Here is a 27,982-nt window from a genome sequence, read left to right on the forward strand (position 1 = left end):
ATTGTCAATCCTTTTTTCATCATAGAACTTCTAGGCTACACCAGAAACTGGATACTGGAGCATCTTTACAATATAAATCAGAAAAAGTGCAATCATTAAAATGACAAGCATGAAGCTAGATCTTCGAGTGTATGTTCTTTCAACCTTCTGCTTTACTTCCCTCTCTGTGTCTTCTCTCTCTTTCCTCTTCCCTGGGCTTGAGCACTGTGCCCCACTTCCCCTCCCCTTCCAAACACTCCTTGCTTTGTTCTGATACACTGGTTCTGGTGAAATTCAGACTTGAGAGTGTAAATCAAAATAACAGACAAACTGAAAAGTACTGTGCTTTTATTAAAAAAAAATACAATCAGGTACTGTTCAGACGCACTTAGGAAGGGAACATCTCTTTAAAAGTCCTCAGTTTTCACCACCACCACCACCACCATTATTATATTAATAATATTAATGTCCTTGAAATTTAAACTGTGTCACTTTTCTGGCTTCAGTTGTATGAAATGTACAAAAGGACAGGGCAGGGGGGCAAGGGGTAACTTCCAATGACACATGTTTTATCTTTGCTACCTCAAACAATAACAAATGAATTATACAGCTTTGTGTAAAATATGGCTGGTTCTAAAATGACTATGTCCACTGTATAGCCAGCCTACCCCTTTCCCATTCCCAGAGCCACCCAAGAAAATAAAAATCACTGTGTTGCTGTCAGTAGGAGATTTCGCTTGATCAAATAAGAAAGCAGAAACTGATTGCAGACTGTTGTCTTTGGTGCAAAGGAAGTAACTGCAGAGGGGCCTGTGCCAGTGCCTCAGTGATCCATGGTCTGCTTGGATGCACACCACATGCCCAAAGATGGCTTCACCGTTGGACTGGTTATGTTGATGCTTTGGTAAAAAATCTGTTCTTTTCTCTGGGCCCCATTCCTCTCTCACCAAATTGTCCCCAGAAGTTAAGCCCGTTTACGCCTGCCTTCAAGATTTCGGAAGCTACTGGGTCTCAGTTTCATCTCAGCAAACTGGATTGAGTACTCATGGCCCTTCCAATGGAACCAGTTAACGCCCTGCAAAAACATAAACAAAAACAAAAAACAAAAACCAGAGCCATCTGGGTTAGTTTCCATTTGGAATCAGGTTTGCGGATCATTATCATTTAGTTATCAAAACAAAAAGGACTTTGTTTTTTTTAACTTAGAACCACTTGGCATCTCACAGACAGCTGCCCCTTGACTCTATCTTTGCTGGCCAGTGTTTGAAAACTTTCAAAAGATCCAACTGAATCTAAGCTGTTTACCCATCCAGGTTTGCACTGAGCCTTGGGCAGCCATCTTGAAATAAAATGGTGGCTGACGTTAACTTGTATTTCTAAGAAAAAGATGTAAGAATGCAGGTCATGATGAGGTTATAGACCTGAGTAGCTAGGTGCAGTGTGTGTGTGTGTGTGTGTGTAGTTCTAATTCTTAGGATTACGTTGGGGAAGTTTTACTAAGTGTTTGGCATAGAACAACAAAAAGGAATATAGGTAAAACACAGGCTTTGCAGCCTGACATGCAGGGTTAGGAGTACATATCAGTACTCCTGTGTGAGGGCTAAGTAGATGCCTCGACATGTAGATAGAGGAGTTTCTGTCTTAAGCCTGGAGACCTGAGTTGTATCATGAGAAGTCATGTAAAGGTGGGAGGAGACAGCAGACTTCACAAGGCTATCTACACATACATCATGTACCACCCTACATCATGTATACACACAGAGACACACAGACACACACACAAACACACGCTTGAGTGAGAAGTAAAGGGTCTTGAACAAGTGATCAAGTCCTGGGGGCTTCAGTTTCACTACGTGTAATGTGTCTTTTCTTCAGCTCAAAAGTCTGGGATGGTGGGAGTTTTACTAGAGTTGTATGGGGTTCAGGGAAAAGGCAGCGGGGTCGGGGGGCACTAGGCATTCACTATCATCAGCTTTCCCGAGCTCTAAGAGTAACTTTGTCTATGGGGAAAATTCTAAATGTATGACCTATTTGGACAGAGATTCCCCTTGGCTCTTTAAGAGTTAATATGTACTAGTTTTTCTCCTAGCTGATCTGCCATGTCCATGAGAGTTTTCACTGTGTTGGAAGATAATACATTTTCTAATGGAAGTGCCCTTCTCTTGCTCACATCTTACTTCTCTGGCCTTGTCAGACTACTCACCTGACTGTGGTTATTGTCGCCATATCTGCCCATCAGGTTGACACGATGACAGTTCTTGTACCAGAAAGCTCCTTTGTAGGACAGAGCACAGTTGGTGATGGCTGAGTCTGTGTCTTTGTCATAGGTGGAGAAGGATCTGCCATTGTGGTAGTTCATGGAGTCACCTGATTGAGAGTAAAAGAGAGAAAGAGAGGAGAATCAAGACTCCCCAACAACCACCACTGAAGTGTTTCTCATGGCTGTGAAGAGCAGAACCAAAGGAGACAATGGAAAGATCCTTAGGAATGCTGGCACTAAAGCTCAAGCCAAAGAGAGAGAGAGAGAGAGAGAGAGAGAGAGAGAGAGAGAGAGAGAGAGAGAGAGAGATCAAAGTGTGGGACATGAATGTGAATGTCATTCCCACGACTTATACTTATTTCTGACAGTAACACTTTTATATGGTAAGAAAGGAGGCTGCAGGTGATTCTGGAAGGTTTCATTCAAGTCCAATCTCTTTGACTTTCTAACTGTGACCTGGCACATGCTGAGGCTCCTCTGAACCTTAGCTTTCTCGTCTATAAAATGAAGCCACCCCTTTGATTCTGTCTGACTCACAATGCTGGTCTAATGGTGGATATGACATATTTTTTTTTTCTGGACAGGGAGAGTGGCATACAAACACCCAGGGCTGTTGTTTATCATTTGTCTACATTTCCTCTGCATAAAAGACCTATAGGGATAAGGTGATAAATTTGCATTTAATAATGATGTGTGAGTTAGGCATGGTGGTAAACATCTGTAAACCCAGCATGGGGTGGGGTGGGCTCAGGAAGGAAGTGCACGTGTTTGAGGCCAACATGAGCTACATAGTGAGATTCTGTGCCAATAAAATCCTCCAAACCAAATGAAAATAGCAACAGTGGGCATGTTTCTCATATACAAAGGTATCTGGCTACAGTCATAATTAAGATCTTCAGTCACTAAATATTGTCAGATAGCCTGGGTATCATCACATAGTCATTATAAAAGAGTGTTTACTAGGCTGGTGTTGTCTGATTCTTACACAAGAACCTCATTTTCATACAGTGCTCCTTGGGAATATTTTCTGGGTCCTTCTTACTCCCAAGTCACAGAGCTGTGTGCAAGCATTCTAACACAGCCAGGTGTTTGATGTTGAGATCTTGGAGCAAGCAGTCAAAGGACCTCAGGATCATTTAACTAATGATGCTACCCATGCCAAACAGAGAGCAGGTAGGTATTGATGATGCTTCCCCATGAGGCACTACCATCAAAGCATGCAGGAAGTTACAAGTTGAAAAGGATACCCTGAGTGAAGGGAAAGACCACAGTTTTCTCCTTTATCAGAAATGTAAAGTGAACACAAGCCACATTCTTGGTGGTTAGTGGATTTTCTTGTCATGTAATAAGATCCTTCCTTCTTGAAGTGATCTCAACTAAAGAGGTATTTATTGTCAGATGATAATTTTTGAGGCATATAACCACTGAAATAATTTCCACCCTTGACTATCTCTCTTCCATCATACTAAATTTCCTCTCAAAGCAGCTTTGTGCCCATTTTCTACTGTGCCTGGCCTTGGCACCTGCTAGAAGTAGAGATGTTTACCTTTCAGGAGGAAGTCTCAGAGGGGTCACAAATCTTTCTCCCATTTTCATAAGCACACCATAAGGCCACCCAAAGAGGCCATGGCTTACATGAGATGGTCTGCATTCTTGACCTGGTATCTCCTTGTTACTACTGCTCTCCAGGCATACACACACACACACACACACACACACACACACACACACACACACACACACACACCCCACCACCACCACCACCGCCGCCGCCACCACCACCACCACCACCACCACTCATGCTATTTCTATTTCTGTGAGCTGTTGCATCTGGGAAAATACCTGAGTTTTCATGAGCCATTTTTCTTATCTTTGTATTATTTTCCTAAAACATGAGGATCCAGTGTGGGCAGCCCTGCAAAGGACTGTGCTACCTCATAGTCATGCTAAGAATGGCTTCCTTATTCATTGCTCCTCTAATGTAAAGCCAGAAAGCTGCACAGAGGCCACTTCAAGACAAAGACATTTTCAAAACTGGAATTATGATATAGGTGAGGGACAAAAGGTCACTTGACAGCCAGTCAAGAGAGGAACCATGCCAGGAATGTCAGCATCACGGGGGAACTTAGAGTAAACACAATATCTCAACCTCACACCCTGACATCCCACTGTATCAGAATTCACACACTAGCAGATCCTCAGAGACATCATATGCCCATCATAGAGAAGCACCGAGGAGGCTCTGGGAAAGGCAGAGGCTTTGAAAGACCATTTTCCTACCAGTCTACAACTACTAACTAAAAAAGACCCAGAAACACATTAAAAAAATTAGAGTCATTATAACTTAAGCAGAGTTGACATGGTTCCTGACCTGCTCTACATCTCAGAGACCAGATGTTGACTCCAACTCTTCTAACGGTAGCTTTTCTGGCTCAGACTACAGAAGACATTCAAATATTTATTGATTCAAGTAAGTGGAAGGATCAGAAGGGAAGAAGCACAGAAGAGTGAATTAAGGAATCCACTAGAAGTCTCCTGTGACTTCAGAGACTCACCGTGTAGCTATCTCATACCTGCTGTTCCACTGTATCCTTCTACCTTCAGCTTGTAGCGACTTTTGGCATCTCCCACACTGAATCTGTCATACACAGCATAGGCTGACTCCCCATGGTCTTGTAGGTCCACCCGGAGCTCGTACTGTCCTTGGGCTGTGATTTTGCTCAGGTTATCCAGTCCTGTGGATGACAGGCAAGAGCTGGTGAGGAAGCACAGATGACTGAGGCAACGGGGAAACACTCAACAATGGGACATGTCACACAGACATGGATTTGAAACCTTGTCTCTTCGCTGGCATGATGCCAGGCAAAACAATTCTTGTGTCTCTGAGCCTCTGAAGAAAGTAGTTCAACACCTCTGCTTATCAACTTCCTATTGTATTATGGTAAGTCCGGGCACATGACCTTTACACTCTAAAATTCCTAACCAATGTGAAGCAATGGAAAACGCTGGGATGGGAAATCTCAGGTTCAGACAATGGAGCAGAAATTAATGCTCTCTCCATATAGCTTGCCAGAAAGTGTCTGAGATGATGGCAGTGTAATAATGACTTGGGAAATTTTGAATTACAGTGTTTTTGTCCATTGGCTAGACTACCATCGATAAATCGTACACTCTCCTTGAGGGTCTGTTTCCTCATGAGCAAGATAGGAATTCTGTTCTTTGCAGGGATGTTCTGGGTGAGAGAGTATGACCATGAAAGCCATCTCAGTGTCTGGAGCTCAAGAGGGAAGCAGTCCATGACAGCAGTGATGTTGGTTCCATAACGGACTTAATGCAAGGCTGATTCACAGGCCTGGCTTGATAACACTTTCATTTTTATGACCTGGAGCATTCAGTTATCTCAACATTCTGTGCCTCCCACCAAATTCCTTTCCTCTCCCCATTGCTCACTACAGTAGGGCGAGGGACCAGGAAGACAAAAATAGGTATATCTGTCATAGACTTTTGGAGATAAATTACCAAGCCAGAATTCTTCTCTGCGGTCCCCAAAGCCAGCGGCATAGGCCTTCCAGTTTCGGTAGAAGTCCTCACGTCCATTTTTGCGTCTCAGGAAAACCTACAACAATGTGGGTACACTTAAGTGATAGAAGGGAAGAGAAGATGTCTTTCTGGAAAGAGGACCATCAGCCTGAGGGAAGAACCTTATCCCCAGCTTTGTTCATTGCTTATTTACCTTGTGACTTTGAACACATCTTGGCACCTACCCTCTCCCACCCCAGTCTAGGTATTCTGAAAACTAGGGACTGAAAAATGCTACTCAGTGCTGGTGACAATGATGCATCACACCAATGTTTACAGTGGAGGAGAGGTTTGAAGGGAGGAATAACTTGCACAGTTTATTGATAAAAGAATATATCCTGTACAGCCAATATGGCTGTGGAATTGAAATAAATCCTGAAATTCTTGACACATGCCAGGTAAAGAGTAACAACTACTCAGCCAGTGCTAGTTAATATAACTAGAAGGTTTGATTGTCACTGTCACTCATATCAAAGTTTTTGAAAAGGGACAGAAGAGATAAATTGTAAAACAGTTATTTCCTATTCTCTCTTAGAGCTCAAATAGCCCAGAATGGCTTCAAACTGATATTTCAGGATGACTTTGAAATTCTCATCCTTCTGCCTTTATCTCCTGAATGGAACGAGACATTTACCAATCTGCTTGGTTTTTTTGAAGTGGTGAGGATTCAAACTCAGAATCTGTACACTCCAGGCAAGTGATCTACGAAGTAGACTACATTTCTAGCTCCCACTTTCTATTTAAATAGACAGTTATGAAGGGCTTCCCTATGACAAGGACTACCTTGCAAAGTCTTACACACGTGTATGTTAGAGTGAACAGAGAGGAGAGGACAGTCTCCATTTCCTCCGACCCAAGCCCCCGGTCAAGGAGCTCTGGAATCCACCATGGCACTTACGATCCATCCACCTCCATCAGAGGTCATATCACAGTAGACTTCCAGTGCTTGGGTCTTGTCACCATTTATATAGATGGTGTAGAGACCGGAGGTGGTGTCACCATTCAACATTGCTTGAGAGCAGTCCCTGGGGAATGGGTACAGGAGTCCAACTGCAGGATGAAGAGAGAAAGAGTGTCTGTGGGAGCCATGAGAGAGGGGTAGTTTCTTCCAGAACAGTCTGCAGCTCATCTGAGCAGTGGCTTGGTTCCTACAGGCACACAGCCCCTGCCTTTCTAAGTCTGTACTCCCTAACGCTGAAGGAGAGGGAGCTTATGTTAACCTCAATGGCATAAGAGCAACACACTGAGCTAGCAATTCAGATACAAGACCTCAGCTTCTCACGTGAAGGAGGAGCAGGTTTTGACCACATTGTAAAGAAACGAAAGCTCACTGAGTGACTTCTAAGTGCTACCTAGTAGGTGATGAAGGTGGGGGACTGGATCGAGATGACCTCCAGGTAGTATTCCTCCCCTTTCACCAGGAAGTCTGTAACCTCCTGCACACATCCACATTCCAAGCTTCCAAGCACTAGTAGGGAATTGATACTTTTTAGGGATTTTTTTTTTATTACTCGAAAAAATGTAGACTAGAAGTTGAGGGGGAAGTGGAAGGTTGATTCACTACCATAGGGTCAGACCTTAAGGCTTTGTCCTTTCCTGAACCCCTTACTTGTGGTGAAGATGGTTTGGATCAGCTTGCTCCTCAAGGGTCCACTCAGTGCCTGGATCCTCACTGTGTAGTGGGTGGATGGGCTCAGGTTTGCCAGGCTGTAGGAGGTGATGTCCGGCCCCACAATGACTTCCTGTGGGCAGGAGAAAGAATCAGTTTGCTCCCAAATAGTCCCACAGTAGAGATGCTTCCTTTCACTGGCTCGTGCAGTCATTTATTCACTCAACAAAAAAGCACCCAGTACCTACAGCATGCCATATTCTGTGTGTATATCTGGAGTGTCTGAGATGCTTATGGATTTCCTTATGGATGCTGCATAAGGAAAGGCTCTGGGACCAGAAAGGCATAGGAAGTTCAAATGACGCAGAAGCAATGCTTTGCTTCCACTGTACTTAATTTCAGGTGGCGACAGGGTTATGGGAAAGGGCAAAGAGGGATTACAAAACATCTTTAATGGGATGCTTTGCAGTTTGGAACTTATCCCGACAAGAAACTGGGAGGTCTGAGAGGTTTTTTAAATAGGCTTAAACTGTTGAGGCTTAAGAAGCTTAAGATGGTGGTAAGGTGAATTGCACAAGAGGCAAGAACCATTGAGACCATAGAAGTCAGCAGTTGCTAAAGAGGGCTTTCTCAAAGCACTGAAAACAGTCTGAGAGCCTGGGCCTCAGCCTAGATGAACTGATTCCTCACAGGGTAGTGGAGCAGACGTATATCTAGGAAGCTAGGAGTCAGGCTGAGGAGCTCTTTGGTTAGAAGATGATGATAATATCCCAGTGGACAGGGTGGAATGAAGGCTTGACCTTACACAGGAGGGACAGATGTGTGACCCACACATCTTGTGACTTGTCCCTGGGTTGCTGTCTAGACTGGTGATTGGGCTCAGTTGGTAGAAGACCCACTTTTTCTCAGATCCTCACTAGGTTCCAATCCTTATTAGCCGATGCCCTTGGTGGGTAAGACTGGAATCCCACCTCCATGCTACAGCCCAAGCACAACTCTGATGTCTACAACCCATGGGCAGAGTTGATTGGTAGGTTTTCTCATTTCCCAGGGACTGGAATCAGGGGTGAATCATGTGTGTTTTTATAGTCTGAGAATTGAGTTTCAGCGAGCTGAGATAGTTGCTCCCAATATATAATGTGTTGATGGCAGAGGATGGTGTCACATCATCTTAGTCTCCCAGCACCTTATTCATGATTCATGGCTGTTCACTCAATGCCAGTGACCCAGTGACCCTTTGTGTGGCCCTCAGATCTAGTCCCTGGGGAAGGATCAACTCTCAGGAACGGAGTGAGGCTCACGGAATTGCCTGAGGCTAGAGTTGCATTCTGTCTGTGCTTCTGTGTTGAGTCACCTACTCAGGTGACTAGGATAGCCTGAGATAAGATTGGTGATCCAGGGAAGCACAATCCTAGAACCCCAAACCTGGAGAGGACTTTATGGGTCTGGGAGTGCAGTGTATTTATCTGAAAAGCATAGACATCGAGGCCATGAAGTTAAGGGCCACCAGCTTCAGCTCTTACTGTGAATTCACACATTGTATACCAACTGCAGAAAGGGTGTGAGGTTACTAGAAAAGTATCTGCTACTGGCTAAACATGGCAGACCAGAAATACCAATCGTCCTGTGATTTGTTTTCTATACCTTCTAAAATGGGAATCAAGAATAAGGAATGAAACTACAGAAGTGAAGGGGAAGGAGGAGGAAATGGAAGCTGCTAGATCTTATGGACCTTGCTGGGCAGAAGGTATGTAGTAGAGCAAGCAACTCTTGTAGGAGCAGAGCAGAGAACTAAAGGATGACGGGAATGCACAAAGCCACCAGAGGCTGGCCAACCCTCACCGAAGCATCCAGCAAGTTCCAGGTGCATGTGTATAGCGGCAGAAGTGCTTTACAGGTAGTTTAGAAGTTTTGCATGAGAAATAGCTTGATCCCCTCCCCCCATTCTTCTCATCCCCTCCAAGGACAGACGCAGGGGTAAGGTTCATGCTAAAGCATCTGGGTTAGAGTGGAGGCTCTGAACTCACATCCACCAGGATCAGCTGGTGAGGAGGTCGAGGTGCTACCCTGGAAGTGTAAGATTAACTGGAGGCCTGTACACAGTAAGAGTCCAAGTTCTATGGGGTGCCCCCCCCCAAGTTCCCAAGCACACAGCTGATCTCTCCCTTCAGCCCCAGCATTGACAACCCCTTATGTGCTGCTGAACTTCCAACCAGCTTCTTTAGTCTTGGCTCAAGTATGAAAGGATAAGCCAGGACCATGAGACACTGGGAAGAAGTTTCTAGCATGAAGAAAGGAGACGAGACTGGGTCAAACCACACCAAACCAAACCACACCAGATCAAACTGCAGCAACACAAGTAATGAAATTTGGAGGAAACACAATGCAAGCTGCAGACTACAATAACAGTGACATGCATTTCTCTGCTAAAGCGAAGCTGCTACACAGAGCATAAGCAAAATGCTAGAAAAAAGCTGAGTATGAAAGCAAGTATACTAGTTTAGAAATATAGAAAAGTTCATGGGGGAGAGAACATAGGTAATATTAATGATAGATATAGATGAATTAACAAGTGGCATTGCAAAGACATGGTGAGATACATTATAGTCAGGTGGTGACACAGAAGGTGCTGTTGGCGTTTTCTCAACGAAACATTAAATGACCATGAACTCAACCCCTAAAATGTCAAGTCTTACAAAACACTGCTGTTGATCTTGGCTGCCTCTCAGATAACTTGGGTCTGGTTAAAGTGAGAAGGGCAAGAGTGCCTGACTCACAAGGTCTGGTACTACATCAAGTCCCTACTCGATTTTTGTTCTTTTTTTTTTTTTTTTTAAGGTCCCTAGTTGTATTGGAGTGAAGAAACAGCATCAGGTGATTCTTTCTCACTTTGATGACTATGCAGATGTTTTACACAGTGAAGTGTGATTTACAGATACCTTGACTGTACCGTCCACAGATTCATAGACCAGGAGGTAACCGGTAACTGATGCCCGGGGAGGTCTCCAGGTAAGGAGGGCAGTTTCCGACTGAACTTCAGTAGCAGTGAGTTCTCTTGGGGAATCGAGGTCTGCAGAAGACAGTAGGTAGCAAGCCAATCAGCAGGGTAGAGCAGAAAGCAAGAAGAGGTCCTTTCCCTCACATTGACCATGACCTTGGACGAGAATCCACCTGACCGTAGATGAGGAAGTTGAGCCAACAATCCCCTAACAGTGTTTATATGAGTCTTGACACCCAAATTTTCTTAAGCCAGCACATTCCTGGGTGGTCTCAGTTGGAAGACAGAGCTGTGAGGATCATTATTGACCCATTGTTTCTCACTGAGAGGCCTGAGGAGTGCTAATATTGGCCCTCATTCCAACAGGAGGGACAATCCTTTACTTCCCCAAATGTCAAACTTTGTAAGAAGATCTTAATGCATAAAGCCCCAATGAACATCTAAGAAAACTAGCCTAAAAATCCTTAAAAACTATTTCCCTGCCTGGAGCATGGATCATTAAACGCTGGGTTGAGGGCCAGGAGGGAATGTTTTTCCACTTTAAAAAACCTTCCTTTAAATATCCTTTTCTCGTTCATTGGGTCATTTCAGTTCAAGGGGAAATGGTATGCTTCTTTGGGTCTTGATGGTGAACTTAACACATACTGATGTCATTACATTGCAAGGGCATGACTTAAGGAGGAAGAGTTGGTGAGGGGAGGTGGGTGGCTGGGAGTGGGGGCAATTCAGAAAGGAGACTTCCACTCTGGGTGCCTTGGTACCTGTGGTGAACTTGGTAGTGACGGCGGAGCTCTTCTGGTGTCCTTTCTCTGCGAAAATCCTCAGCGTGTACTCTGTAGCCGGTTCCAGGTCATGTAGCTCGTACTCCACCGTGTTCCCAGACACAGTGCGTGTAACTTCCGGCACTAAATAGGAAACACACACGTGTGGCAGTTACCTCTTGGCAAACAGTACACACACCTCCTTTCTGTGACCCCACAGCAGAGCAGGGTTGAATTCTGAGATGACTCACACTCTTTTCTCTCTCTTGAGCCCTCACATGGTAAAAGAGGGATCCTACAGAGACTGGATTTTTTTTTTCAAGCAATAGCCCAAAGAGATGGAGAGATGTGCCCCAGGCAGTGTGGTATACAGGAGACTCACAGGTGACATCTCCGAGCCTTGGGCTACTCAGGCTCAATTTTAGTTTGTGTCACTTTCAGTTCCCCTCGTTTTCCTTTGTGCACGGCTCCTCTTACAAATACCAAACGCTGCCAAATCAAGGATCACTGAATCCTCAAGGATGAGGGGTGACGATAATAGACACCCCAAACCTTGACAATGGCTTTCAGGCTTATAAGAGCCTTCGTGTCCAATGGGGGAGAATTATATTTCCTTGGCCAAAATATTCATTTTGTAACCCTAGGTGACTCCATGCTGCCTTGTTAAGACTGGGGTTTCCCAGGCACAGCACTTTACATGTTACAACTGGGGGAGCCCCTGGCAAACTGCACAAGTAGCCATTTTGCCTCATTATGAGCAAGCACTGCTCTCTCCCTGCAGGTTTTTGATTACTCCTGATCTAAAGTTTCCATGATTCCTTCGAACCGTATACTTGTGTTTTGGGGAGACAACACCACCATCCTTGTTTCATAAGAATTCCCTCATAGGGAAGAACAAAGTGGATGGCCGAGACTGCCCTCTCCTGCCCCACTTTTGCTCCATTCTCGCAGAACTTTTTACAGGGCATTGCCAGAGCTAAATTAAGATTTTCAGAGTCCCCAGTCATGGGTTATGGTGTCATGTAATATTTGTTGTCAGAGAAAGCCAAGTAGTCCTGGGACAAAATATGAAACTTAGGAAACAAAATAACAGAATCTTTTCTGGACTAGCTCATCATACATATATGAATAGGTTTATCATTAAAAAGGGCATTTTCCTCTCTCGTATTTGCATTTGATTTACTTCCTGGTGGCTATGTTTGCCTGATGGTCTCAGCAAAAGTTTAATTTGCCCAATGGGTTAGTTGGTATAGATGAGTAGCAAACCGAAGGGAAAAATCAGATTTTTTCAATCAAATGTGCTTCCATTAGGACCCCAATGCCATTTGGTTAATTAAGACTTGAGATTCTGGAAACCTTTTTTTGGTAAAGGTTTGTAAAGGAGCCTGTTTCTTCCTGATGCACTTCAAATGGGAAATGTCCCCATAGATTCTTGTGTTTGAAAACGCGGTTCTCAGTTGGTCATCTTGTTTGGGAAGGTTGCCTGTACCTTGAAGAGGTGGAGCCTGCTGAAGAGAGTGAGCCACTGGAGCCTTGAGGCTTTGTTGCTTGCCCTATTTCCTGCTTCCTAACTGTCGGGTGCAGTGTGACCAGCAGCTTCCTGTTTCCGCTGCCAGGAATTTTTTGCTATGCGGGAATTAACTTCTTGAATTAAAAGCCAGAGTAAACCCTTTCCCCCTTAAGTTGGTTGCCAGATGTTCTGTCAGAGCAGAGACAAAAGTAACTTAGTCTAGAGTCTAGCAGGAGAGGAGGCATCGGTCAGCAGAATGTGCAGAAGCTCCAGATGCACCTGATGTTCTTCTTCTCCCTTGAATGGCTTTCCCAACCCTCTTGAGGATGTGTGGAGAGATGCAAGGGCATCACTAACTTTCCCTGGGTACCACTGAGTTTTGTCTCTGTGTGGCACACTGAAGGGGGAATAGGAGGAGTCTGCAGCAAGATTAAACCGTCACTAGAGTGTAGAGAACATAGGGCAGGACCTTACCTCTCTCCCCTGTGTAGGAGATGACATAACTATCCACAGTGGCAATGGCTGGCTGCCACATGGCCAAGGCTTCTGAGTCTGTGATGTTGGCAGTCAGAAGGCCAGATGGACCATCCAGAGCTAGAACAAAATACGGGATAAGGGTTCATCATGTTGGAGGATAACATCAGAGGACACCTGCTTGCACGGGTATACAGAGTCTGGCATGTGGAACAGGCACAGTTCCCTTCCTTGAGGTTGTGTTAGTTTTGGTCTCTATTTCCTCACCTGTAAAATGGGCACAAGAGTACGTACTGTCTGGCTTTTTCTTCAGTGTGACTTTGGCTTACACTGATGGTATGGGTAGGTGGGTCCTAAACAGTGCTGAATGTATGAAAGGAAACGTATATAAGCATAAGTAAGCATATACACAGGAGATTTGTGTGGTCACTACTGTCTGAGGCTTTTCTGGGCTTTAGGTGACATCTATATTTAGAGTAATAACCTGGAGGTCTCTGGACTCAGATTCTATTGTGGCTTATTCGCCTGTGCCTCGCTGTCCTTGGAATGGCCACTTGACTGGTTTCAGTTGTCAGTGGTGGCTACTGTGAGGAAGGAACAGACCATGTGTGTAAAGCATGGTAGGGAAGCTCTCAGGATTTCAGTCCTTAAGGATAGGCCTGCAAAGGTTTTCATCCTGTAATTCTAGCACTTGGAGGGTGAGGGAGGAGGATCATGAGTTGATGGCTAACCAGGTAAGAGTGTCCCAAAAGCCAACTACAACAAAAAAAGCTATTTTGGAAGTTGGGAGTAATTTTTTTAATGCTTATTTTTAAAATGATGTGTCTGTGTGGGGCATATGAGTACGGGTGCCCAAAGCTTCAGGTATGGATTTTCTTGGACTCAAATTTGAGGCCTCTGCAAGGACAGTGAACGCTCATAAAATATGAGCCACTGCTTTGGCCCCTAGGGGTTATTTTCAAATGACCTGTACTGACAAAGGATAGTCCAGGGGGGGGGGTCTTAATCTCTGGCCTCTTTTAAGGGGGCATATTCCTTGCTCAGAGTTTCTCCCTTGACAGTTGACTTGAGTGTGTCATCTCTCTCTTACTTTTCATATCAACCACTCAGTTACTTCCCCAGCAACCTAGGAAATGAAGGCAGCCATCACCATCAGCACAGCTCACACACAGGCACCTGAGCCTCAGAGAACTGGCTTAAGAGGCAGGGGGTGTCAGGGAGTCTGCATAACCCCCTCCAACGCATCTCCCTGCTTCGTCATACATGGACAGACCCTCCTTTAAGTGGTGGTGACAAAGAGGCCTTGGGAAGAGGCACACCCAGATTTTGTGTGTGCTGCTGTGGAGAATCAAGAATGCAAGATTTCTTAGGGAAAACAGAAGCCGGAGAGGAGAGCAGACAGGACCTCGAGTCCAGGCGGGATGTTTTAATTGTATTCTATCAACTCTTGTAGGAGTTAGTATATTTTTGAAAAATTTCTGGGAGGCCTATTCTTTGGGTCACTGAATGGACTGGGTTGGACAATTTGCCATATGTCAAAGGATAAATTGTTTAGAGACAGAGGCTTTTTTGAAGAGAAATTTTCCACTTCATTCTCCCACAATAAAAGCCATTATTCTTAAATTAGATCGCAATAAGAAAATAACCTCCTTTTAAAATGGTTGATAGGGCTGGCCTGAGTGACCTGCTCGCTTCCACATTCTAGCCATGCTGCTTTATAATCTCCTCACGTCTCAGGTGCCACTTGTACAAGCTGGGGATGAGAACAGCAGTGAGGATGCCATACAAAGGGTTTGTCAACAGTGCCATGAATGCACCAAGTGTCAGTCAGAGAACAGCAATGTCACAACTGGCACCATCCCGTATCTGAGGGAGCACATGTTCTCGGGGTGCCCACATTGCTTCCAGGCAACAGAGGGGAAGGAATGACTTGACAGGTGAAGTAGCACTGATGAGGGAAACAGAATTGTGCCCATTTTTACAGAGAAGTTAATCGGACCTCAGAGAAGTTCACTGACAGCTCATGTGACTAACACATGGAAAACTTAAGGTTTCAATTCAACTCAATATGATCCCTGCATTTTACTGTCTTCCACAGTAAATGGAGGCCAGTGGACATCTAGAATGTCTCTGGGGGCAACCCAGCTTATTAGAGGCCAAGGATGAGGCAGAAGGAGGTTCTGGGTGCTCCAATTCCTGCTCACTTCCCACTGGGACTCCAGGAGCAAGACTTTTGCAATTCTCAGTTAGGGGTCATTATGCTGAGAGCAAGGATGAAACACCAATCACTGCACATACCTGTAGTCAGGGACCCCGAGACGGGATCACTCTCTTCGAAGCCCTTCATGGCAATAACGCTGACATGGTACTCCACCCCAGGGATGAGCTTCACCAGCCGGGTCTCAGTATCAGTTCCATCCACCATCACCATGGAGGGAGCATCTGGAGATTAGCAAAAGCAAGATCAGGAATGGGGACCCCCTTTCAAACTTATTCGTCATGGCCTTCAAAATGGGTGTATCCAACTTGGAAATGAAATTCTATCTTTATTTAATTTCATTTTCTTGAGCTCCTCTCCTTTTCTTATACCCTCTGGCATGAAGGAAAAGACCTTACTTTTTGTATAATGCTTTTTTTTTTCCATTGGCGCAGATGCCAAAATCCCAGTCAGGAAAGGAAAAAATCATGAAGTCACAACATACTAAAAATGGCAAGTTTCCTTTCGGGAAGGAGTTGGCATGTTACACAAATTTTATTTTCTTTAATTTTTTTCCCCTCCACAAACTATTGGAAGCTCACAATATAGCATGCATCTGAACTACTTAACTCATTGAGTTTACGTAGCATGCTACAGACCCCCTTACTCAGAGAGATTCAAATCATGACAGAAATATGGTTCCAGTTAAATTTGTGCTCCTAAATTTATTAGGAAGTCTGGAATTTATATTTCTTAGACTTTCAGGACTGGTGAAGAGTTTGCAAGCAAGCTGGCCAAATTCCCAGTGGAGATGCTACAGTGTCACTGTTACCAACCAGCCTGTCTTGACAAACCTCCAACAGGAGGCAGCTCACTGCCTGCTAGGCTATGTTTGGACTATACATCCCTGAGGTCTTCATTAAAGTTGGTGTTCTGAGTTCTAACTTTACTAAGTCTCGACTTCCCATTCTGTGGCAAGACAGGCAGACGCGGCCCCCAAGGGTGAAACCTCACACATATCTCAGACTAGCTTTCCATATGACTGTGATCAAAGGGACAGGGATTGTTTATATAAATTCCTTTGTACTTGTGTTCAAACAATACCAGGGGCCCATTTCCTAGGAGAACTTCTTACAATTTAAGGCCAGAAAGGGTGTTCATAAGTGGTCATTCCCAATATAGTTTCTTCCAAAATATCTTTCCAAAGGATGTCTTTCTAGATGGTCTCAGAAAGAGGAAACTGGTTTTCATTAGCTGTGTTTGGAGGGGAGTGTGAAAAGATCAATGGACATCTCATTGGCTATTTAACCACTATCTCACATGCCCCTCCCACCCTCTTTCATCTCCAGGTCCCCTACCTCCTGTCATAGGCACGTAGGTAATCCGGAAACTCTCCACTTGAGCAGTGGGTGCCTTCCAGCTGACCGTGGCTGCATTTTCAGTGATGTCTGAGAACGTGATTTCTTTCGGGGAACCCATGGCTGTTAAGGAGAAAACAAAATAGAAACCCTGAAGCTTTGCTGATGCTGTTCATCAGTAGTTTCTCCTGGATTCCTTAACCAGGAGCACTTAGCATCTGCTGATGTCTGAACCAAGCCCTGGGAACAGAGAGTGCATGACACAAGGTCACATTATGACACGAAAGAAAATTCACAGCAGATACCGGAACTATGTGGACCAGGAGTGACTGTGGGTTTCACAGTCATTCGGCTTCACCTGAGATGGATGTTAGCATGTTGGCTGGCACCCACAGAGGAGAGGAGAGGAGAGTGCCTTCAGAGATCTGAACAACTTTCTATGATTTCAGTTTTAGCATTTTTTCTGGATCTTTGTTTCTGTTGCTTTTAATGCTAAGTCTTAAAAGCATATAGTTCTTCCCAAATTATAAGGCTTTTTTCCTCACAAAGAAGTTCCAGAAATAAAAATTCAGTTGTAGTCATGACACAGAGGACCAAAGCAAGTCCCCTTCTCTAACCAACATTCTTCCGATGGGACCTTTCTGGATCACTTTTGGGCAGCTAAGCCAAGACCAGGCTGACTCGTTTAGAAACTGATCTTGACATTACAGTCCTTCTGCCCTTGTTGGTCCCTAAGAAACAGGGAAATTTTTGTCTTTTTCTCTCATCTAAGTCATCTCCTCCTACAGATTTCTTCTGCAATCGAGGAACTACCCCGTGGCTCCCCCATATTTTATTACCCTTGTCCATGGCAAATCTTTTCTTTTTTAAAACTGCAGAGTCTCAGAAATCTACAAGATCTTAATTGTTTAGATACCTCTAAGAGGCTGGGCAACCTGGGGCAAGTCCGTTCCTTGCAATGAGTTTCAGTTGCTACATCCTTCCAGTGGTGAAAGTGGTACCCACAGGAATGTTCTGAGGATTAGTGGAGATAATGGATGTGAAACTCTTAGCATAGCCCCTGGCATGCAGAGGCTTTACTAGATGTAACTGTCCTCTCTGTTTTCTTCCTCATGTGACTTTTTCCTCCACAAGCTACCCTGAACCTTAAGGTACCCTTCAGGAAAGATCTAGATTAGTCTAGCTGAGAGCATACCCCAGTGATGTGCATAAGCTCTGGCTTGGAAGATTTTCCTCTGCTTACTCAATCCACTGACTTGTTCTAACTGGAAACCTTGCTGTTTAATGTAGGTTATGCTACATTTGAGTTATAAAGACAAAGCTTTCTTTTCTAGATCCCTCTAGTTTTCCCATCTAGAAAACAGCAAAAATCTCTACATCGTCTTATGCTGTAAGGATCAGCTGCCTCATCCATTGCATTCCCTAGGGAATGCGTTTGGTAAAAGAGGCAGTAGGAAGGCCACCAGGCATCGCATGTAGTGATGTCCCAATAGTGGGTGGGGTTCCAGGAGCAGTGGGCATGATCATTTTATATCAAAGAGCTTAAGAACTTCCTAGGTGCTTGTTACTTTACTGGGCAACTTTCTGCTTTGAGTGGGGTCCTCAAGTCCTGAGCCCCATGACAGGTAGATAAGCACTGAACTATGGAGTCACATCTACAAAGCTGGGGAGAGGCTAGGGATATGGCCTAAGAGAACTCTAACTGCACAAATATGAGGGTCTAGGTTGAGATGTCCAGTACCCCCACACAAGCTGGGTAGACACAGTGACCCACCTGTAACCCCAGGTCTCAGAAAGCAGAAAAAAGCCATCTCCTTCCCTTCTCTGAGTTTTAGGTGGTTAGACCCACTGACTTGGCAAGCTCTGGGTGTTAGTGAGAGGTCTCATCTTAGTATGTAAGGTGGAGGGTGATGGGGATTCCAAACAATGGCTCAAGAAGCATGAGAATGCATGCACCTGTACCTCTCAGACATCTGTGATGTCACACATGTGAACACACACACACACACACACACACACACACACACACACACACACACACAGTTGGAGAGACCTAGGTAATGCTTTCTTTACAATTAGACTCAATTACAAAAAAGAGCTTCCAGGATCTAAGTACATGACCTTGACAGAAAATTTTCAATGGGCTCTGCTTGCTCTCCACATGAAACCTTACCTCTCAAAATTTTTGATGGATGCCTTTGGTTGCTGGAAATTGTCAACCATTTAAAAATGAGTTCCCTTTCTACAAATTTGTGTTGGCCACCTAAAATGCATTAGGTTTATGCTCAGTTAAGAGGATAGCTGGTGGGTTTGTGGGCAAGAATGTTGGAGTTGAAATAATCATGGTAAGAGTTTCACCTTGGCTTTACCTCCTACAAACACCTTAGCACACTGGGGCTCAGTATTTACATCTGTGAAATGGACATGAACATAGCTCTCCCTTGGTCTGCCAATGTACTGGACACTTAGCCAAAGTGCCTGACTGTGTGTGGCATAAAGCATGTGCTTTTCAGTTGGTGCTTTTCATTTGTATGCTTCTGGGAAAAAGCTGTGACTATGAATCAGATGTCCAACATGAATATCCTGTGTCATACGAAAGGAGATTTGCTGAGCAGGTTTTTCTGCAAATGCGCTGGCCAGGCACCCATAAACAATGCAATTGGAACTCTGTGTGTGGCTGCAAGTCCATCTCGATTGAAATGGGGCCAAGGAGTTTAAAGGAAGGCTGACAGGGAAGTGTAGGGCAGGTTAATGTGGACACTTTGTTCTGAGGGTGGGAAAACAGGTGTCAATTACACTTTAGGCCTTAGAACTGGGAGAGAGCTCTAGGAACATGTGTGTTTTGACAGAGACCGGGACTGACCAAGGAAATACTTTCGGGTCCTTACTCGGAGCACTTTTGGTGGGCTGCAAGGGTCTCGGGAAGAGAAAGGCAGTTATGGTTCTCTGTTATTGGGGTTGCTTGTCTATTTTGGAGGGACCTTCAGGGATCATGCACAGAGGCCCAGCAGTGTTTATCTTCCTAGGGGAGTAAGAAGCTTCTCTCTGTGGAGGACTGACCACAGGGGGGAAGGGAAGTTACTAGATGTGCAGGACAGAGGAACAAGACAAATAACAACCTGTGTGTCCACAAATAGGATGAAAATATGAGGACTGTGGGATCATTCAGATCCATTTGTAAGATAAGCACACACAGCACAAACACCAGGAGTGAGTGATACGTTAAAACGTGGTGCTCAAAGAATTCAATATATGTTGAATTTTGTCTATCTCTGGAGATATGAGAAAGTGGTAATATTTATTGCCTCTAGATAGAGCCACTGTGCAGCTACACAGCTAGAGACTCCACTGTTACATTCTTGATAATGCTTGGATTTTGTTGCCCATTAAAAATAAAATTTACCATTCACCAAGCTGGCAGTGTTGTAATAGGCAAGGGAAGAGTTAAGCACTCACTAATCAGGTCATGTTTAAATCTTACGCTGAACTTTGAGTTACATTTTGATTTCCAGATGAGGTTCTTGAGATTTGCTCAAGGTCACGCAGCTGCTAAGTGGGAGAAACATGACTAGGTTCCAAGAGTTTGCCCAGAGATCACTGGCTAGCCACTAGGTTGCACTGCCTTCCTTGCTGTTCTGGGTACTCAAGGTGGCTAGCAGGTATCCAAAAAGAGATATTGCATAAGGAGGAATCTTAGCAGACCAGTATCAGGAGGTAAGAGACAACCCTCCATTGAGGATGGGATCACAGTGGTTTCAGGGAAGATAGAGGAAGGGAGAGGAGATGAACAAATAAAAGGGGACTTGAAACTGGGGACTGACTGAAGGTGAAGTTATGCATGTACTTGCTGTGCTTAGATCATCTCTTCTTGCCTCTCCTGGTTCTGGAGCATGGGTGTGCAAGCACACACGGATACACTAGTTATACATGGTGCACATACACATATGTTCCTTTTTCTTTGGCTGTGAATTTAAGGCCCCATAGAGAGGAGCCTAAGAAAAGGTCTTCTCCCCTCTTAGAGGCAATTTACTTTTTCTTTTGTTCTTCAAAAAGCAAATCAATTCATGATGATTCTTTTTTTTTTTTCTTTAGAACTACAGGGCTTCTAGAAAAAAAAAAATCAGCAAACCAAAATCAGCGATCAGAAGTATACTTTGAAGAGCAGTGTTTATAAACAAAGATTGTTTTCGGCCTCTGATCTGGAGCCATTCTGTGGCAGAGCAGAGAGGAGGAGATCAAAGTCAGGGTGGGATACTCTGGAGGGCAGATATGCTAAGCACTGTGCCACCAATGCATAAAGTGTGTGTGTGTGGGGGGGTACTATACGCAGACGGAGCAGTGCTTTTCTTCTCAGAAAACTAACGCAGCGTCTTCATGTCTACAAATACTAGTCATAGTTTGTGTGGGTAGATTCTTGCAGCTTGTTACATCCTGTCTCTTGACACAATACCATATCTGTCTTGGTGCTGAGGAGGTAGTTCAGTCTGTCTACTATATAAGCATGCTGGTCTGAGCACGACCCTGGCAGCCATGCAAGAAAAAAAAATGAACAAGGTGTCACACTTGTAATCTACATTAGGGGAGGCAGTGACGGGATTCCTGGTACTTTCTGGCCTGCCAGCCTAGCTGAACTGGGGAGCTGTGGGTCTTGGCTAGAGGTATTGTATGAAAAAATAAGGCAGACAGGGGAGATGGCTCAGTGAGAAGTGCGAGGTCCTGGGTTGAATCTCCTGCACCTACACAAGAAAGCAGGCACTGCGGTCATGTGTATATAGCTTCAGTGGTGTGTGTGTGTGTGTGTGTGTGTGTGTGTGTGTGTGTGTGTGTGTGTGTGTGTACCTAAGATTGACTCTTATGGCTCCCACATGCAAGTGAACACACACATGCACACATACACGCACACCACAATCCATTTCCTATACCCCCATACAACAAACACATGTTAACATAGAAAATAGGGAGTTGGGACTAATAGGCTCTGCATGTCAGGCATATATATATATATATATATATATATATATATATATATATATATATATATATATATTTCATTCACTGGCTACCAATCATCTGATTTGCTTATTAAAATAATTACAATAACTGTCAAAATAAGCTCATTTTAGCAACATGACCTTAGGTGCAGCACTTGAGCTTTCTGAGCCTCGGATTCTTGATGCATCAATGGAGGAGGCAGAGTTCCTCTGCTTATAGCTCATTATTTCTGTTTTTCTCCTTTCCCTGGGGCTTCCTCATTCCTTCCTTTAGGTACTTAGAGGGAGCTCTTTCTATGGAATGCCATCTTGACTCTTCCCTCAGTTTTTAAAAACATCACCTGGCTGTCAGGTCTTTCTCCCTCTAAGGAGTCACAGAAGGTTTTTTTTTTACCATAATACAATTTGTCTGGTTATCTTTTCCTCTCTCCTTGGAGTAGGTGATCTAATTTCCCCTCTAGGCCTCTTACATGTGGTAAAAGTGTCCCCTCATGTTCAGGATCTTCAGGAAGAATGTTCTGTTAGCCTTACTAGTTTCATTCTTTGGTTTTCTAACCATGGTATTGATGGCTCATATGGGACATTTTGCAAACATTAAGCCTTGCAGGTCTCGGTGCCATGTCTCCATTGTCCCTCACCTAGTACAACTGAAAAAGCTGACCAAAGAATAAGAGCTTGTGTTCCCGGGTACATACCATGAAATAGAAGGAAGAGTTTTTGATATTTATAATGTCCAATAGTTGTCAAGATGAGGATGTATGACAGACATCATGACTAGCTCTCTCTCACAAAGCCCTTGGTACATGCCAGGTCCCATACCATGGGTTTTACATGAATTAACTCACTGAATCCTCAGCACCCTGCTGGTAACTTGCATCATACTCATTTTTGATGGAAAGACTTGTCCACACAGTCTATGCTTGAAGGAACCAGGATCAGAAGACCAGCCTGTCTGCATCCAGAGCTCCTTAATTACACAACCCTAAAGGAAGAAGTGCCTGAGTCTTGACTTTCTTCTCCTGTTTGTTTACAGTACCCTTGTTGCTATGGCACCTGTTTGATTACAGTACCTGTTGTTGCTATGGCACTGACTGGCTGGGATCGCCTTCCACCGCTTATTCCATAGAGCTCAATTTCGTACTCAGTGGCCTCTCTGAGACCTGTTATGTCCCTGGTACGTTCGGGGGAAGGGAGGGTTATTTCTTGTGGTTCAGATTGCTTTTTTGTATCTCTGATCCTGAGAACAAAACTGTCGAATATCCCGTCATCAGCAGTCCAGGACAGACGGAAACCGTCTGGAGTGGCATCTGAAACTAGAAGGTTGTCTACTTCTGGTTCAGCTTCTGGAAGGCGAGAAGATGGTGGAAGAAAGAGGGAACAGAGAATTAATTAGCTCTCCATGCAATCTTCTTTTTGGAGGAGTATCAGAATGCAGTGATGCCTCGGTTTTCAGAGACAGAGTGTCCTGAGATACCCGGAAAGAAAATCATTTCACATTAACAAGTCTAAGTAGGAGGAGGAGAGGGGAAACACGGAGCTGACACATTCAATATAAGCCAAGCATATGCTTGCATCTGTGAGTTTTGTCTAAAAGCAACTGCATAAATCCACATCTGGACTCAGCGTTGGCCCCTCCCATGCATTATTAAACAAGTTCAAAGCCATAACTTGTTTACATTTGCTCTCTGTCTTCCAGTGGCTGAGTGCCCATCTGCTGTGAGCCCCATTTTTTTCCTTTTGAAAAGACAAATAAACCAACTTTAACGATCTGTGGAGCTGTCCATGACGAGTCTGATGGTTATATTTCCCTTGAGCCTGAGCAAAATAACTTAAAATGTAAAGTCTTTTGGCTTTGATCTCAGGAACTGCTATGTAGAATAAGGCTTCTATTCTTTCATTCTTGTTCAATTTTATTTTCTTACAAGGTTGGCCATTAGGTAAGTGTTTAGATGGTAGGATGAGGCATGGAACCTCTTGAGATATGTTTATATATACTTTGTACCCAGAGTTTCATTTTGGTAACTAGACAAAACTCGATGTCAAAATATATCTGAAGCTGAGTTTCCCAAAGTGTGCTCAAAAGCAAACTATTTCTGTTTTATTCCCTTTCTTTACAAAGCATTTCTTGTCAAACAAGTTTGGGAAATATTGCCCTTTGTGAGATACACAATAAGAGATTCTGAAAAGCCTGTGTGGCCAAAGATCCTGTTTCCAAACTTATCTGAACATGAAATGCCATCAAATGAGATCACTGAATAGTCTATACTGAATAGTCTATAGAGCTTGTTTTCTCTATAAATACTTTGGGAAACCCAGATTTTTCTTGACTGTTAAAACTGTTAATGTGATATTTCTGTAAGAAGTATTAGTCTTAAGAACATTATGGATTTAGCCTGTGTTGAAGAATCTCTCTGATATTAGTTTTTTTAAAAGAGTTTTTATAAATTTTTTTAGGTTTCAATGATAAGACCACTGGGTAAATTGGTTATCACAGGATGAAGCTTTGAGATGATAAAGATTTTAAAATACTTTTTCAAAATATACTCATTGGTCTTTTTCTTTTGAGAAGGCCAAAATGTAGCCAGGGACCAGCCAGGATGAACACAAACGAAGGTCAGTGTAGTAAGCATGTGAGAGCTATGGGTAAGACATGGAGTGAAGGATTTGGAACATTGAAGGGAACATCCCAACCTTCTCCTTTCTGGGATGGGAGTTTTGTGACAAGGGAAAGCATAGGGAGAACATGAAAGGACAAGCCACATCTATAGATTAAGGGGAGAACATAGACAAGATATTAAAACTACAGTGATCCTGTAGACAGACTACACAGAAGGGGACCAGGAAGAGGAGAGTATGGCTCTCTTGAATTGAAATACCTGTAATGGTCTCAGCCCTTAAGGGCTTGGTTTGGTGCCCTTGGGTGAAGCCAGAGACCAGGACCTCATAGCCAATGCCAGTTATGAGGCCTCTAAGCTCCAGCTTCCTCTGGGTTCCTGAAAGTGTGAATTCCTGGGGGTCCAGCAGCTTCCCAGAATCCACCACCGTTACTAGAAAGCTGTCAAAGGCATTCTCCGATGCCATCCAGGAAACTGTGAACCCGTAGGGATTAGTGTCGGAAATGGTTATATTTTCCAGAAGGGGCAAGGCCTCTGAAAGAAGGGAGGAGTGAAAACAACTCAGGTTAGCAGCACTGATTTGGCCAGGAGAGCAAGAGACTCCAAGAACACTAATAGATTCCCAATCAAGCCTCCCATGAGTTAAATGCTCATGATTCCAAGAACACTGATAGATTCCCAATCAAGCATCTCATGAGTTAAGTGTTCAGAAAAGAACACTTAGTCTTGGGTACCTGACAGTGTTATATAGAGTAATTTTCTCAACAAAACTATGCAGTAACTATCATTCCCACTCACAGGTTAAAAAAGAAAAGAGTTTTGAAATGGCTGATTCGGCCCACGTCTCACCTTATCATGTTATAGTGCAAGGTCTGCAGCTGAGCTTAACTCAGGCCATGCATGTCTCACCATAAAAATATGAAACTCAAGTCCAATTGAGACGCTTATCTATTTCTTGCCATTTATTGTTTTGAAGCCAATCCAATTTTTTATGGATGCTGAAAGCATACATTTTTGGTATACTTCATATCTTATTCTGGTTCCTATTTTGAATCCAGTGGTTTGGACCAATTAGTGAGTGATACAGCCTCAAAGGCTGGGAACCACGGGAGCAACCAGTAAGATTGGTTAGTGGTGTCGTTTATCCAAATTAGCAGTTTATGTTTAAGTCCAGGAAGGGATTCTAAGGTTTGGCAATTCTTATGTTGTTTATTTTTCTGGGTAAAGTTAGGAAGAAACAAGAACATATTTCGTTATTCTTTTAGTATGCTTTGCCTATCCATTCACCAAACACGTGTCCCAGACACGCTTATTTCCTAGTTGCCAAGGGGTCTTCTTACACATGTTAGACTTCCTAAAGAGTGGCCTTATACACCAGCCAAGGAGAAATAGGCAGTAAACTTCGAACCCCTACCAAGACTTAGCCGACGAACATGATATTCTCCACCGTTGAGTGGAGAGTGAGATCTGACTCTCAAACGAACTCTGGTGTCCCTTTTCTGACCACGTCCCCTGGATGGGGAGGCCTGGCGGCACTCAGAGGAAGGATAGCAAGTTACCAAGAAGAGACTTGATATTCTTAGAGCATATATAGGGGGAGGAGGTCTCCCTCAATCATAGACATAGGGGAAGGGAGAAGGAGGGAAGTGGGAGGGAGGGAAGAATGGGAAGAAACGGGAAGGGCTAACAATCAAGATGTAATATGAACAAATTAATAATAATAAAAAAAAACGACTAAGACCAGCAAAAAAAAAAAAAAAAAAAAAAAAAAAAAAGAAAGAAAAGAAAAGAAAAGAAAAGAAAAAGCACCTTAAAAGTGTGTTAAACTGAAATACTACACATTGCTGAAGATCCCAGAATCTTATAATATCTAATTTACTCTTTATATTAAAAGTGTTATTTTAAGAAAGTCAAAAAAAAAAAAAAAGCTGAGCAGGAAGTGTGTGTGTTCCTTCTCTCTGCTCTTAATTATCAGTGGGTTGAACCTACTTGTTTTAAGTTCTGCAACCTTGATACCCTTGCAGTAATGACCTGTAACTTCAGATTGTAAGCTAAAATAAGTCCTCCCCATTAAACTGCTTTTGACAATGTATTTCCCCACAGCACCAAAAAGTAAAACTAAGATGTTTGCCAATCTTAAGACTTCTTTTGATTCCAGTATCAAAACTGCAAATAAAATGTTTCATTGAAAAAAAAAAAAGAGTGGCCTTATAGCAGCCAAACTTTTGAAAATAACTCTTGGTTGAGGAGGTTGTGCAATATTGATCCAGTCTAACACAATGATACTGGATAGTAGGTGTTGCTACCTTTTGCTAACCTCCAGGACATCAGTAGGAACAGAAAGACTCTGACTTTCCCAAGGCCTCCTTGCTTCAAGCTCAGTCTTCTTCGCACATCCCAAGCCAATACCTAAATTAGTAAACCCCTTCAAGTGCTCACATATCCCTGCTGACACAGCTCTAAGAGGAAGCTGAGAAGAGAAAGCCCAGTGCATCCCCACTTAGCACTTAGCAATGCTGGATGTATTTACTTTATATAAAAAGGGAGAAGGGTGGGAATTCCATGCCCAAGTCTGCTTTAGCAGCATCTAATTTAGAACCCCTTCCTTCCTTCCTTATTTCCTTCCTTCCTTCCTTATTTCCTTCCTTCCTTCCTTCCTTCTTTCCTTTTATAGTCCTCTTTGTTGTTGCAGCTTACTGAGAAGTTTCAGATTTATAAATGACTTGCACTAAGGCCCATAGTTAAATCCCTAGGATGTAAAGAAAATGTTTACAAATAACTGATGTCTGAATGTATAAATGAATGTATAAACAGGCATCCATAAAACTTAAATTTTTCTGTGTCTTAGACTTCCTGTGCTGATTTTGAATCAGTTGATGTTTATTTTGGGGGATTTTTTTTTAAAAAAAAAAAATAAGATTTCCCAAGAACTGTAACTCTATCAAAGCAAAGATGAAATCATATTGATCGTGCAAAGCGTCTCGGTTTGTAAAACAAGGATCTCAGATGTTGGTTTAGTTTGTATAAATGGCACCCTTCTTTGATGGCAGGCCTCTGTGACTCCATGCCACCAAAGCAGTGAATTCCGGCGAAAACAGGTACTTTCCGCCTGATTAGTCAATCAAGTGCTAGTCCCTCCTCCGCCCCCACAGTCTCTCCTAGTCATCTTTTCTTTTTGGTATGCCTCTTTCAGTATGTGGTCTTGTCACATTATGGATTAGCAGAAACAATGCTGTAACTGGATCTGTGCTTCCTTCCTGAGGCTGTTCTTTTAGTCTCCCTCTCTTCTCTCTCTTCTGTGGGAGGTCCTGCGGACGGTGACAAGCAAGGGCCTGGCTAGATCTGTGTGTTTGGGGTAACAAGACTCTTCCTCTCACACTATTCATTCTTTCTCCTGCAGTTAAGAAAAAGCTTCAACTCACACTTGGTAATTGAAAGGAAAAAAACCATAACCATTTGACTCTTATGCTGAAACGTACCCAGTGTTCTACCAAGAGGAAGTATGGCATGCTTCTATTATTCCATCTGGGCTTGTTGGTTCTTCTAGCTATGTATGTGCAGGGCAGAGAGGGAAGTCTAAGAACTTACTCATGCCAGGCGAGTGAATTTCCCTCTGATTACATGCCAGCCTTGCTGCTTACTTATAACAAG

The 27,982-nt window shown here is 43.6% G+C and overlaps 1 protein-coding gene across 8 annotated transcripts in view; it reads right to left on the bottom strand.

The window, feature by feature from the left end:
* Positions 1–310: 310 nt before the first annotated feature.
* The window catches only part of TNC (tenascin C), an 84,559-nt gene continuing 56,887 nt past the window's right edge, over positions 311–27,982 (bottom strand). For 3 of the 8 annotated variants that reach the window (XM_084773667.1, XM_084773668.1, XM_084773671.1), the window contains 12 exons: positions 22,787–23,059; positions 16,726–16,848; positions 15,469–15,612; positions 13,171–13,290; positions 11,187–11,330; positions 10,367–10,497; positions 7,428–7,560; positions 6,717–6,868; positions 5,759–5,855; positions 4,813–4,974; positions 2,183–2,346; positions 311–1,054 (listed from right to left, as the gene is read on the bottom strand). In XM_084773667.1, coding sequence (XP_084629793.1) covers positions 944–1,054; positions 2,183–2,346; positions 4,813–4,974; positions 5,759–5,855; positions 6,717–6,868; positions 7,428–7,560; positions 10,367–10,497; positions 11,187–11,330; positions 13,171–13,290; positions 15,469–15,612; positions 16,726–16,848; positions 22,787–23,059 — 1,754 coding nt within the window. In that variant the 3' untranslated portion in view covers positions 311–943. Of the gene's footprint in view, positions 1,055–2,182; positions 2,347–4,812; positions 4,975–5,758; positions 5,856–6,716; positions 6,869–7,427; positions 7,561–10,366; positions 10,498–11,186; positions 11,331–13,170; positions 13,291–15,468; positions 15,613–16,725; positions 16,849–22,786; positions 23,060–24,592; positions 24,866–27,982 lie in introns of all 8 variants that reach the window. The other 5 variants (XM_084773669.1, XM_084773670.1, XM_084773672.1 and 2 more) reach the window with 2 other exon arrangements.

The sequence above is a fragment of the Acomys minous genome (genome assembly GCF_964271855.1).
Source record: "Acomys minous genome assembly, chromosome: 1".
Classification (NCBI taxonomy): domain Eukaryota; kingdom Metazoa; phylum Chordata; class Mammalia; order Rodentia; family Muridae; genus Acomys; species Acomys minous.